Here is a 14,915-nt window from a genome sequence, read left to right on the forward strand (position 1 = left end):
TAGTAAAGATCAACATGATCATGCTTCTTTACAGCATGATCAGATTCCTTACAGATTCAGCATTGCTATTAACCGTAACTATGTCAGAGAAAAAAGGACAAGAGTACTTGTGGCACCTTAGACACTAACAAATTTATTAGAGCATAAGGTTTCATGGGCTACAGCCCACTTCATCGAATGCATAGATGCATCGGAGAAAAAAGGAAATCTTAAATTAGAAGATCAATTCTGTTTGACAAAATTCTAAAGGCCATAGACTTACAGCTTTTTTTATCTTTTTAAACATCTTCTAAAACTAAGGTAATTTAACCATCCCTTATGTTCAAGAAAGATGAGGTGTCAATAAAGGATATCAACATTGTAATAAAATCTATCCAGGGACTATATGGTATGCATATGAAAATAAAAAGATATACTCATGGTGGGAAGGGCAAGGAGACCTCAAGATGACAGTAAAAAGATGACATAAGTCAGCCAGTCTTGGCTCCACAAGCAGAGCTGGATTTGTCCTTAACTAGATTCTGTACAAAATTTAAGCCCTACACGTACCTACACAGAATCTGAGAGCTTCATTAAAAAGGGTCTCTTGAAATACAAGTGTTGGCATCGAACAAACCAACTCCTGCAAGCTTACTGGAAGATAATGTAAATGGGAACAAATTAAATAAATGTTATTAATGCAATGGACAGATCCCAGCTGCACAGATCACAGAAAAATCCCTGGTCCAGAGCCTAAAGAGAGAAATCTGCTTAATTACAGATTAATCCTATTAAACTAATCTTCCTGATAAAGGGTGAAATGACCAACTCCAGAAGGCTATAGAAAGTATAATGAATGCAGAGTTTAATTAGGGCATACTGCTAGCTGACTATAATTATTAACTAACATTCCCAGTTTCATTAACTAACATTCCCTCATTGCATGTTTCACTTGGCTTTTAAATTGCACCCTTCCTTTTTTGGACCAAAGTTATACAATCCCAGCATTGTGACAATAATTACAGTGGGCGCCTAAAGAAGAGAGTCCTGGCAATATCCTTAAGTGTTTAATTAGGGTGCCGGTGAGGGGAAGGAGGGGAGAAATGATGTAGAAAAATTAGTGTTCTCTAATCTCTACATATGTTCTTTATAACATAATCTGACTGTTCCATTCCAAAGAATTTGAGTTACTGAACAAGCCAGTCATAGGCTATATGTTGCCTTCAAGATTTTCATAATGAATGGAAGTTCAGAAACGTCAAGTCTTGAAATAACTCACTTTAAACCATGCTGACCTAGAAATAGAAAAGAATGCATCTTAGACACGTGCCAGTCACTTTATTTTTTGTGGCACTCTCCCCCATACCCACCTTCCAAAGCTAAAACAAGGATTGGCTAAAGGAGTGAGTATGCCAGTAGAGCTTCAAGAGACTCTAATCACATCTGAAGTAGAGCAAACATTTTCTTTAAAAGATGTGAGATGGATGAAAACTCAATAGGGAAATATCCTGATTGGTGTGAAAAATCAAACCAGATTAGGGGTAAACTCTGGGACTGCACACAGGACTGGTTTACTATGTGAAAAAAAAGGTTTTTCTTAAAGGAGAGGACAGATGGTTCCCCAACTCAACTGGCTAAAGCAATAGCTAGAAGGTATAAAGGACAGCAATCAAAAGGGATGGAGGTTATTTTCTCAAAAGGAGGAACAAAGACTTCAGAATTAACATGAGATTCCAAGGAGATACCGCTAGTCTCGCTGGTGTGGGTTTAGATGGGAAGCTATACTGAATTTTTTTAACTAGAGAGCTCACTATAAAGTCCTCAACCGTAATAACCTGTTGTGATAATTAGGCCTACCAATTGACCCTAATTGTAAGCTCAACAGTAAAAAGTAAGTGAAAGTTCATAGTGCCACAATAACCTATAATAAACCTGCTGATGGGAAAAGTTGCAAAAGGGAGACAAGAAGACTGAATTAGGACAAATCAACAGGCATACAGATATAATTCTGGGACTGTATTAAGATCATGCCTGGTAAACAAGAACAGTGTCAAACTGAAAACCAATTAACCAAAATTAGCATGTCAGAAATGAGGCCTAATTGGTGGACAAAATAATGAGGGGAACCCTTTTGGGGGTCTTTTAAAAAAAAAAAGGGGGGGGGGGACTGTGGGAGTAAAATCAGCTACTGAAGTGACCTTCACAGTCATGGCTGCCACCTTCACGCTGGCCTGGGAAACCATTCCTTCGTCATCCTGAGAAGTGTCCGCACCCGACTGGGCCAGAGAAAGGGCACCAAATGACATTATCACTTCCACAAACTCTGGCTGAATCCTGAACACCATCCAGGATGTGAGATTGTCTCCCCCCACCCTATATATCCTTTTCCTTCCCTACCTTATTTCTTTACTTTGCTATCTCTCTCCTTTTTCATTCCGTCTAACAAGAGTCCAGCTTAGTCAGCCAGGACTGTATATTTTACAACACTACTGTAAACCTATGACCAGAAAGAGGCAGCTAAAAGCCATTGCCTAAACAGCTTGTCTCCCTCACCAACAAAAGTTAGCCCAATAAAAGATATTACTTACCCACCTTATCTAAGGGTATGTCTATACTACCCGCTGGATCGGCGGGCAGCAATCGATAGGCGGGCAGCCAGTCTAGACGCGATAAATCAACCCCCAAGCGCTCTCCCATCGACTCCTGTACTCCACCACAGGGAGAGGCACAGGCAGAGTCGACGGGGGAGCGGTAGCAGTCAACTCACAGCAGTGAAGACACCACAGTGAGTAGGTCTAAGTATGTCAACTTCAGCTACGTTAATCACGTAGCTGAAGTTGCGTAACTTAGATCGATTCTTCTCCGCAGTGTAGACCAGGCCTTAGAGACTGTCAAGCGAATTTCCTTCTAAAAACACTTTCCAGCTAAAGGAAAAGGGAACAGGGGATGCTGTTAAAATGAAATCCTTATTTAACACTTTACATTTCAAATGCTTTAACTGCTTTTCCTTTTCTGCATCTTTAATAAAAGTTCAAAAGTATTTTGAATTATATGTGTACCATAGTACTAACCAGGCTGAGGCCTCTGTATACCAAACCCCAAACCGTGTTTAAAACTGTTTAATGTTGGACAGTGAATTGCTTTTGTTAACACCTCTGGCCCAGTAGAACAAACCCCAATACCCCCTAAATGAAAACTTGAGCTTTAGGAATCTAGATTTATCTTCTGGCACCCATAAAATTCTCTACCACTGATTCACTTTATAGCTGGACAAGTCATTACAAATGAGTAAAACTGCAGCACAGAAAGTTTAAGATCCAGTCTGCCCTACTAAATCAGAGGGTAACAGTTGTTAAATGGCTGCAGCCCAAATGGTTTGATTTAGTTTGTGTAAATATGGACAGATTGCATTATCATGCTAAAACAAAACAAAAACAAAAAAAATCACATATTTGTCATAAAACACCGAAGGCAGAAGGCATCAAATACGCACAAACTACCAATAAGAAGCCAGCTTAAAGCTAAAAGTTGAGTTCTAACTTCTTGAAGGTAAATGATGTATCTAATCTTGTCAAGCACTCCAACCTAGTCTATACTACAAGTTGTACTCCGTTGCTGACAACAGGTGCAGCTGAACAAGTGCTGAACAAAGTATAACAGCAAGCATAGCCAAGGACAAACTGTTGAGAACCATTTCAGAAATCCCCAGACCTGCATTTTTTAGCCAGTTTCTAAAATGATACCAAATACACTTTGGCTTCACTTAGACAATATTCAGCAGAAGTTGAACAGTACCCTCTGTTAGGAACTGATACATTTTTTTAAACACACATAAACACATAAAATGCTTCAGATATTACAGCAATAAGCACTATAGAAATATCAATAAAGATCAATTAAGAATAACCTGATATTTAAAGGGAAATAAATTAACTGGTTAATATCAATCCACACCCAAATACTACATGACACCCAACAGCACAACAGGTGACCCATGCTCAGAAGGCTTGGTATTCTGCTAGCGTAACTTTTGTTCAACAAGTAGCATTATGGTTTGAAAATACTTTTTTTTTAAACTTCTTCCATTACCTGGGGAAAGCCCCCAACCCATTCTTCCTAACTAACTTAGAGGTGGAATCCAATGTAGAGTCCAAGAGTAAAAGAGAAACAACCCCCACTGATTCAGTCCTGCACACGCGCGCGAGCACACACACACACACAGAGTTCAACAATGACCTTGCATAACTTACCTGGTTTTCTTCCTGTACCACTCTATACTGCTCCTTCCAAATGGTGATTTTTGAAGCTTCATCTTTTCTTAAGGCTCTCTCCTTTTTTAGCTCGGGACTCCAGAAGGTCTTGATGCTGTTCATGGAGGAGCTCAGCTTGCTTTCTTTCACCTCCACATCCTTGCGTAACAAATCATTTTCTCGTAGCACCTCTTTGAGCTGTGTCTGCAGATCCATTATAGTGTTATCCCTGGCCTGGCGCAGTGAGTGAGGCACAGTGGATGCCATGCTCACTGGAGGGAGGTGGTGGTCTCCAAATGCAATAGTATCACTGGCAACCCCACTACTGGCAATATTGGGGCTGCTACCCATAGCAGTCATCCTAACACCATAAGGCAGCCGCCCCCCGGATCGGCCAAGAGTCATGGTGCTTTTAGGGGTGTCGGCACCCACGTTCTCATGGTCACTTAGATACATAGGGCCAGAAGTGGCATAGGCAGCATTTAAGGATTGAATATTTTCCATGGAAAGTGTTTTCCCACTCCCACCCCCAGCATTGCTTCCAGAGCTCCCACCTGTGCTGTTGGTTCGACGATGACCCAAGCGCGGTGATCTTGGCAACCTTGGTGAACGCCCAGGACTCTGACTGCTTGGTTCAACTTTACCAACTGACCGAGCACTTCCATACATGATTGAACTGGTGGCGTGAGGTGACTATATAGGTGTCAAGCAGGAATGAGATAGAGATACTGTGAGGTTTTTCTATGGTTGCAAGTCAGCTTAAGGCCAATCACAATTTATAATAGATCCAGTTGTCCGTTTCTGAAGTCACGTACTCATGGTGTTCGAGATCATATCTGTATCAATTAAAAAAAAAAAACACACACATTCAATACCCAATATCTCAAAATATATATATCTCCACTTTGACCCACACAAGTGGAAAGTGTCCTCTATTAGTTACTTCCCAATTTCTCCATAATACTTCCAACTAGTTACAGCTGTCAAAAATGTAATTTTTCAAAACCTCAATAATCAAACTTAAAGTGAGTTTTATGGTTACAGGTTCTTTCTCTATGCTGTCATCACTGTAAAATGACAAACCCAAAAGAGATGCCGCCATCATTTTTCAGACCGTTTATTTTGCTATGGGCATGGTCTAAACTCCAAAAGAACAATCTAATCTTTTTCTCCTTTCAAATTGCTCCCCTCCCTCCCTCAACTGTAGCTTCTGTCAGGAAACTCAATTTCATAAACAAACTTGAACCCACTCGACAAGGATGAATCTTTCCCAGGCGAGTGCCTCAGCTTCTGCAACTTGAGATTTCATTTAAAAATAAAGTCTCTAGACACCATGGCTGTAAAAATGATCCTCCAAATATGAACCTACTGTAAACTAATACAGTGCTGTTTTTTTAAATTCACTTGCAGACAGTTCCAGGGCCTCGGTCACTCCTCAGAGAGAGTTATCAGTCTACACCGCTGCCATTCAGAACTCTGTGGTCAGCAGTGACACTGACAAGAGTCAAGTCATTGCTGCCAGTGAAGCTCTAAGCAGCAATAGATGCAGACACTAGAACTATTATGCTGTGAGGACTCCCTCCACAAACAACAAGGTATGACAAGGAAAGCAGATCCCCCACCATCATCCTTGGAGCAACTCAGGGAAAGGGGAGAATAAAGCCAACAGTGTTCCGTCTTTCTTTCAGCAGATATGAGGAGATTGCAGAAAATGTAGGGAGAGCAGACCAAGTTTATTACACATCTACTAGCCAGGGGCTGATAAAGATGGAGCACCTGAGAAGGGTTCAAGGACAGCACCTTCCTCCTTCCAAGCAGATCACGTGCGGGCAAGCTAATTCGCGAGGTCCCTTCCAGTCCTACCATTCTATGACTCTCACCTGGACAATGCCCTGCCCCTGCCCCTCCCCTCCCCCTTCCCCCTTATTTTTGGCCAGTATGTTTGGTCCTCTGGCTACAATGTGTCTGACTAAATTTCCAAGTCCCATAAGTGAAGATATGTTTTGTGATGAGGCGATGTTTCTGGGTGAGCAGATGGAAGAGACTGATGGGATAAGTTGAGAGACAGAATATGGTACTAAAGCAGATGCTTGGATAAACAGAAAGAAAAAATTATAGGTGAGTTACAAAACTTAATATGGGAAAAGATAAGGTAAAGGTAAAGAGAAGAAAAAGAGGGAACATACACTGAAAACAATGCAAAAAAATAAACTACGAACTGTTAAGGGAAAGAAGAAAAAAGTGGACTAAAGGCAGAAAAAGGAACAACAAAAAACAAGAGGCAGTGAATCACATTTTAAAAATAGAAAGTTAAATTACAATTTACAAACAGTATACTGCTGTTTCCTTTATATTTCAGAAGGGGCAACAGCACAAGAAATTTTTACCTTGCTCTATGGACTGTTTTTCAAGTCCTGTTCACTAACTACTACTAGCAAAATTGTGAATAGGTGTGAAAGTATTTGTTCACTTGAACCCTTTCTTGAACAAGTGATCACAATGTATCTGAACAGTTGGCTAATGCACTAGGTTGGCATTGCTAAAGCTTACTTTAAAAGAACGGCCATACTGGGTCAGACCAAAGGTCCATCAAGCCCAGTATCCTGTCCTCTAACAGTGGCCAATGGCAGGTGCCCCAAAGGGAATGAAAAGACAGGTTATCATAAAGTGATCCACGCCCTGTCACGCAATCCCAGCTTCTGGCAAACAGAGACTAGGGACACCATTCCTGCCCATCCTGGCTAAAAGCTCAGGCACAAAAAAAAGTGAACGCAGTTAGCTATTTGGCTACCAAAACCAAAACATGGTAGCCCATGGATTTATTTATTTATTTATTTTTTAAGTCAGGAATTAGAGATGGAAAAGCCTTCTTAGTTCACTTATTCCCATGTGAGTCAGAGGAGGATTCTTTCCTTTCACAGTAAAGTCTACAGTGTCATAAAATTAGGCTGGTCAATTGTCAAGAGACTATGCTCTAGATCTTGAAATAAAACAGCAAAGTAGCCAATTTCTTTGCACAAGAACTTGACAAAAAATCAGTTTGATTAAGTCATCTTCAGTGTCTGGACTACTAGTTTGTTCATTCCTGCTCTGCCACATTGGATAAGGGCATGCAAATCAGATTATACTATTTCCAAAACAGTATAAGCAGCACATTCATTGAGGGCCTGTCCACATGAGGCCTCAGGAAAATTAATCCAAACTAACTGAAGGTGTGAATTTAAAGCAGATTAATCAAACCACACTAAATATGTGTGGACCCGCTCATTCAGAACTGAAATGGCCTTAATATGGTTCATCTGAGCTATACCTAATTAATGCCACTTAAGAGTATGCCCACATAGCACACTAAACCCAGGCTCAGACTTAAAATTTAAAAACCCTTCCATCGACACAGAAACCAGTCTAACTCAGACCCGCAGACCCTGCTAGGGAGGTGGGTCAGAGCCCAAGTCCTGCTGTGACATGGGACAAAGCCCAGCAGTTTGCAGTGTGGATGCAGATCAAATTCAGGTCACCAGATTCAGGTTTGGAGATTCCACCAACACTATCCAACAGTTCTCTAGAGCTGTTTTCCCCAGCCCTTCCATCCCAGACCTTCCCACTCACTTCAGAAGAAACCACCTGGTTCAAATGTAGTTGCTCAACATTTAACCCTTCATTTACACACACACACCCACCACTCATTTGGAAACAGTTAACCCTTGTGTGTACTACCTATGGCCAACTCTAAGAAAAAGTCCTGCATCAAGCATATTGCTAGCTGGCCAGAACACAGAGGGATTCTGGTTATCCTCTGGCACAAAGCGAGAAAGATATTCATTTTCCATTAAGAGTACAAGAAATGATCAGATCTACAAAGCTACATTTGAGCAGCTGGTGGTTTTGGGAATTGATCAGACCCCAGAAAAATGCAGAAAGCAAATCAAGTGGCTGAAGCCAAACTACTGAAAAGTCAAAGATTCTAACAGCACCTCTGAAACACCCATCTTCCTGTCCCTTTCACAAAGAATTTGATGGGGTACTGGGAATTGTAACAAGCAGTGGGCCCACAGTGATGCCTGACAATCTGCTGAGCAAGGATGGCACCCTTATGATCCCCTAGGCACAGACAGTGCCACAGGACAACCAGCCATCAGATGCAGGGCAAGAGGTGACACTGGTGCTGAGGCCAATAACTGAATAGCTATGCAGCTGGAGCAGCTACAGCAAATCCTGGGTCTGTAGTAGGAGGTGCTGTTTGAGGACAGCCCTGCGTAGGGGCCCACTACAGAACAGGCACCAGGAACAAACGCTAGAACAAGAGCCCGGTAAGTTTCTGCCACTCTGTTGTTTCTTATTGATATATGGATGGGATAGATTTCCAGCTTATGACCCTATTAAGTTATTAATGCAAACCAGGGTGCTGGTGTGCTTCTGTTCAGGGTGGAAGCCACACCATTCCTCTAGCATTCCCCCCACTTTTCCTCCCAACACCACGTGGGATTCAGGATGGACACAACAAAAGAGGAAAAAAGTTAAACAAGGAGTTACTCAATATTTCACTTGTTACTCTCTGATTGTTAGAAGTATGGGTTGGGCTCCACAACTAACAGCAGTCTAATAATACAGCACACCTCATAAATCAGCCACTCCCATATTCACCCAGAATGCCTATAAACTGAGTCCCAAAACAACTTGGCTGTTATGAGTTCAAACAAAACCCGTGTGAGAGTCCAAATTAGAGAAGAGGATGGCTGGCCGGCTGTATTAGGAATCCCCATGGCTGGAAGTCAGTCAGGTTTGTGCACAGATGCAAGATGCTAGTGAGGAGGCTGTACTGCATCTCCATGCTAAATCAGCAACTTACTGATTTTACCATGAATTTTCAACCATTGCTAGCTGGTGACACAAGCATACTTCTAAAGGAGTAGGAACGCCAGATGCTCAGGTACTTTCCAGGGCAGGGAAAACTTTCAGGGCCACCTCTGCAACTCATGAGCCCCCTCCATTCCAAGATGTGTTGGTCACTCAATAGATGCCTAAATATCTCCTTAGCATAGATGGCTGTCCTCCTCTGGCCTGGAACAGAAGTTCACATTTCTAGTCTGGGATCACCAGACTATCAATGTTCTCCAGAACTTGTCCTGCCTGAAAGTACTGAAAAAAACAGAGCTAGTGACTGGACCCCTCGTAAGTCCCACCATCCCCCAGAAAAGAGAAAAGGAATGTTGTGACAGAGTGCAGACAGCCAGCAGCTGACAGAGCACTCTGGTCCTTTAGACACTAACTAGCTCCCCCAGAAAAGCCGTGTTCGGGAACAGGCGACCTAATTACCTAATCAGAGCTAAGGGGCTAATTATCCCATCAACTGAGAAGATAGTTAAAAAGCAAAGGAAGGACATCTAAAGGAGGAGAGGGGGCTAGCAGAGCCCTGGGGAAGCAGGTCTCTGGCTGATGAGATCACTTCCTCTCCCTGGAGAGGAGGGCTGAGGTCGAAGGACATTGTAAGCAGAAGTGCTGCACACGGATTGTGAGGATGCCTTTGTAGTGGCAACATAAAAAAAACTCACAGAGGTGTTGACAATCAAGAGGCATCCATGACTATCTGGTAATGACCCCATGCCGGGAGAGGAACTTGCCCAGTTACAGATGTTGAAATCATAACACGGGGAACTTAGGGGAGCAAGGAGCTGATGGGGGCTGCGGGTCCACCCTGGTTCCAAGCCCCCACCAGCTAGCTGCAACGGGCTGCTCTTCCTATAAGCAGTGGACCAAGCAGGCGGCTGCCAAACAACGTTATAAGGGAGCATTGCGCAACTTTAAAGGAGCATGTTCTCTAATTGATCAGCAACGTAACAATGAAACAACGTTAACCAGGATGACTAAGTGAGGAGTTACTGTATTTGCCCCCAGAATCACTGTGGACATTAATGCGGAGGTTGTTCCAGTTATCTTAGAAGACGCAAATTAACCTCTGCTTCCCTGGTTAATGAAACCATTCTCAGGCCACTTAGACGGAAAAAAAATTTTTCTACCAACTCAGCAAACGCACAGTAGTAGGGGAGTGTGCATTTGGCTGTTTGAAAGGAAAGTGGTGCTGTTAGTAGAATAGATTGGAAACAGGGAAAAAAAAAAAAACACATTCCAACCAATATAGCAATGTTATATTTTAATTGCACCAATAATAAAATAATTTTGAATATGAAAATACATTTTAAAACAAATCTATTAATTAACAACTGTAAACAAAACTTTAAAACAGTGAAGCTAAAACTGAAAGTGCAACTGTGCAGTAAAGGGCAGAACGAAGCATAGAACTCAGCGCACAATCAACATGTGGAACTCCTTGCCTGAGGAGGTTGTGAAGGCTAGAACTATAACAGGGTTTAAAAGAGAACTGGATAAATTCATGGAGGTTAAGTCCATTAATGGCTATTAGCCAGGATGGGTAAGGAATGGTGTCCCTAGCCTCTGTCTGTCAGAGGGTGGAGATGGATGGCAGGAGAGAGATCACTAAATCGTTACCTGTTAGGTTCACTCACTCTGGGGCACCTGGTATTGGCCACTGTCGGTAGACAGGATATTGGGCTGGATGGACCTTTGGTCTGACCCAGTATGGCCATTCTTATGTTCTAAAATTATAGGGGGAAGGAAAGTTAAAGTAACCTGGAAAACCAGTTAAAGTGACAGGCAAGTATATGCCTTGCCAACGCCTCTTCTTGTTCATGGTACTTCTGGGGGTTGTTAACTAGGTATAGCCAATTACCAGTTATGGGTTTGATATTTTAAATATCTGAAAACCAAACTGCCAAGCTTAGTCAGCTTACTAGCCAAAGACAAGGAATTACAGCATGAAATGGAGACACACATACCACACTTTCTGGGAAGCAATCTCACAGTACTAACCTTACATGGAAGGTCTGCTTCAAAAATACGCATCTAGGATTACCTATATGTACAGCACAGTTGCTTACAAGTTTGAGAGCACAGTATACATCACCCACCAGTCTGTACTTGTTTTTCCTGTACCTCCCTTACCTTTGTTTTGGATAACACATTCCAGGGGTTATTGGGGTGTGGAGGCACCTCCTACCTGTACCAAGACATACTATTCATACATTTTGTTTCTGACTAGTTATGTATTTGCCTGTGCCAAGAGAAAAATTCAGCTATTGCAGTGTTATGGGATATACCTTAGCATGAATGACCAGCATTCTGGGAAAAGAAATACAATTCACAGTTGTAGTTAATGTCGGTCCTGAATACATATTAATGTGGTGTGCCATACACCATAAATATATCCTGGCTAACAGGTTGGATGATTCAGCTCAAAGTTATCAGAGGTGCTAGAGAGCTCAAAAGAGCTGCACGTCCAGCTGCAATTGTTGTCTGTTCATTCTGCGAAGGGAATGGCCTCTGGGAGCACTGCTGCTATGGAATAGTAGGGAGGAGTTACTTGTATTCCTGGGCAACATGGGCAGCAGTGATCATGAGATGATCGAGTTCAGGATCCTCACAAAAGGGAGAAAGGAGAGTAGCAAGATACGGACCCTGGACTTCAGAAAACCAGATAGACTACCTTAGGGAACTGATGGGTAGGATCCCCCTGGAGGCTAATATAAGGGGGAAAGAAGCCTTATTGGGGCGCAGGGACAAGCCATCCCAATGTGCAGAAAGAATAGCAAATATGGCAGGCGACCAGCTTGGCTTAACAGTGAAATCTTCAGTGTGCTTAAACACAAAAAGGAAGCTTACAAGAAGTGGAAACTTGGACAGATGAGCAATATTCATATACTCCTCCCAGGTCAAGTATGCAGGAGTGTAATCAGGAAGGCCAAAATGCAACTGGAGTTGCAGCTAACAAGGTATGCGAAGGGTAACAAGAAGGGTTTCTACAGGTATGTTACCAAAAAGAAAAAGGGAAAAAGTGTGGGACCCTTAATGAAAGGGGGAGGCATCCTAGTGACAGGTGATGTGGAAAAAGCTGAAGTACTCAATGCTTTTTTTGCCTCAGCCTTCACAGACAAGGTCAACTCCCACACCTAGGTCCTGGGCAACACAGTATGGGGAGGAGGTAAGCAGCCCTCAGTGGTGAAAGAACAGGTTAAGGACCATTTAGAAAAGCTGGACATGCACAAGTCCATGGGTCCAGATCTAATGCATCCGAGGGTGCTGAAGGAATTGGTTGATGTGATTGCAGAGCCATTGGCCATTATCTTTGAAAACTCATGGCAACCAGGGGAGGTCCTGGACAATTGGAAAAAGGCAAATACAGTGCCCATCTTTTAAAAAGGGAAGAAGGAGAACCTGGGGAACTACAGACAGGTCAGCCTCACCTCAATCACTGAAAAATCATGGAGCAGATCCTCAAGGAAACCATTTGAAGCACTTAGAGGAGAGGAAGGTGGTCAGGAACAGTCAACATGGATTCACCAAATCATGCCTGACCAAACCGATTGCCTTCTACGAGGAGATAACTGGCTCTGTGGATATGGGGAAAGCAGTGAACATGATATATCTTGATGTTAGCAAAGGTTTTGATATGGTCTCCCACAGTATTCTGCCAGCAAGTTAAAAAAGTATGGATTCGATGAATGGACTATAAAGTGGATAGAAAGCTGGCTAGATTGTCGGGCTCAACGGCTCGATGTCTAGTTGGCAGCCGGTATCAAGCCAGAGTGCCCCAGGGGTTGGTCCTGGGGCCAGTTTTCTTCAACATTTTTATTAACGATCTGGATGATGGGATGAATTGCACCCTCAGCAAGTTTGCAGATGACACTAAGCTGGGAGGAGAGGTAGATATGCTGGAGGGTAGGGATAGGGTTCAGAGTGATCTAGACAAATTGGAGGATTGGGCCAAAAGAAATTTAATGAGGTTCAACAAGGACAAGTGCAGAGTCCTGCACTTAGGACGGAAGAATCCCATGCACCGCTACAGGCTGGGGACCAACTGGCTAAGTGGCAGTTCTGCCGAAAAGGACCTGGGGATTACAGTGGATGAGAAGCTTGATACGAGTCAGCAGTGTGCCCTTCTTGCCAAGAAGGCTAATGACATATTGGGCTACATTAGTAGGAACATTGCCATCAGATCAAGGGAAGTGATTATTCCCCTCTATTTGACACTGGTGAGGCCACATCTGGAGTACTGTGGACAAATTGGAGAGTCCAGCAGAGGGGCTGGAGCACATGACTTATGAGGAGAGTTTGAGGAAACTGGGCTTATTTAGTCTGCAGAAGAGTGAGGGGGGATTTGATAGCAGCCTTCAACTACCCGAAGGGTAGTTCCAAAGAGGATGGAGCTAGGCTGTTCTCAGTGGTGGCAGATGACAGAACAAGGAGCAATGGTCTCAGATTGCAGAGGGGGAGGTCTAGGTTGGATATTAGGAAACACTATTTCACTAGGAGGGGTGGTAAAGCACTGGAATGAGTTACCTACGGAGGTGGTGCAATCTCCATCCTTAGAGGTTTTTAAGGCCCGGCTTGACAAAGCCCTGGCTGGGAGGATTTAGTTGGTGTTGGTCCTGCTTTGAGTAGGGGGTTGGACTAGATGACCTCCTGAGGTCTCTTCCAAACCTAATCTTCTATAATTTTTAGTATTGTGTATTGTCCAGGGGCTGAAGAACATGGCTGAATCCTGGTTTACAGGACAGTTGTGTCTGCTACCCCAACAGCAATATGCTTTTAAGTACAGCATTTTGGCTTAGTATTGAACCTATGAGTTCAATACTGTATCTCCCTCTTTATTCCACTCTCTTTGGCCATGGTAATACATTCCCTGGCAACTACCACACTATCCCTGGCCACTGTCACAATCTCTTGGGAGATCGACCTCTCTGGACACCAATATTGCCTCCATGTCTCTGCTATTTTTTTATTTTTATTTAAGATTCTGTAATGAGATCCACAATATTTTGTCCCAAGTTTTCGTCTCCTCGGGTTGGTCAGCCACTCAGCCATCAACAGAGGCCCTGGTCTTGAGGGTCATGCAACTGCAGGTGTGCTGGCTGTGAAAGCAAGAAAAAAAAAGGCTGTAATTGGTCATATTCCAAACAAGCTATAATAGCGTTTTTTAATATACATTTGTGACTTTACCTTCCTGAGATTCTGGATCCTCGGAGATGGTAAGGATAGTGCTCGGTGCACTGACGTGTGTGTGCAATATATGCTGTTTGGGTTTGCCACTATGGCTTGGAGGCTGGGGATGGGAATTATGTATCTTGTCTGGCTTTGCAGTTGTGTTGTGCCTTGGAGGTGCTTACATGGTATTGGATAGGTATGGGCTAGGGCAAGCAGGGGGCAGCATTTCTGGATGCGAACTGGGTAATTAACCCCTTTAGGCTGTCCTGACTCTCAAGGACATTACACTGAGACCAGTGACTAGGAGGCAAAGAACGGCCTTATTCAAAAAGGAAAAGGGCAGGTCAGCATGATATGCTGTGAAGTTTATTCACCAAAATGCCCCCCCCCCAGAAATGCTGCAGGAGTAAAAGGGAGTTGTGAGCTTTACCAGCGGGAAGTCACCATTTGGCTATCCCCCATAACATCCTGACAAATGTTGAGCAATTTCTTAGTCTTAGATTCTGCTTTATCTCCCCTGCAGAAAATGCAGAACCCTATTTATTTTTCTCTGTACTGATAGTCAATTCTTCCCCCATAAGAATGCTTGTTACAGGGCATTTGTACCTCAGCGGGGAGCAGTAATAT

The 14,915-nt window shown here is 43.1% G+C and overlaps 1 protein-coding gene across 10 annotated transcripts in view; it reads right to left on the bottom strand.

Moving 5' to 3' along the window:
• The window catches only part of ERC1 (ELKS/RAB6-interacting/CAST family member 1), a 553,011-nt gene that overhangs the window by 525,489 nt on the left and 12,607 nt on the right, over nucleotides 1–14,915 (bottom strand). For all 10 annotated transcript variants that reach the window (XM_074938919.1, XM_074938886.1, XM_074938901.1 and 7 more), the window contains exon 2: nucleotides 4,230–5,065. In XM_074938919.1, the coding sequence (XP_074795020.1) occupies nucleotides 4,230–4,898 (669 nt within the window). In that variant the 5' untranslated portion in view covers nucleotides 4,899–5,065. The remainder of the gene's footprint in view (nucleotides 1–4,229; nucleotides 5,066–14,915) is intronic.

Source organism: Natator depressus, chromosome 1 (assembly GCF_965152275.1).
Source record: "Natator depressus isolate rNatDep1 chromosome 1, rNatDep2.hap1, whole genome shotgun sequence".
Lineage (NCBI taxonomy): Eukaryota > Metazoa > Chordata > Testudines > Cheloniidae > Natator > Natator depressus.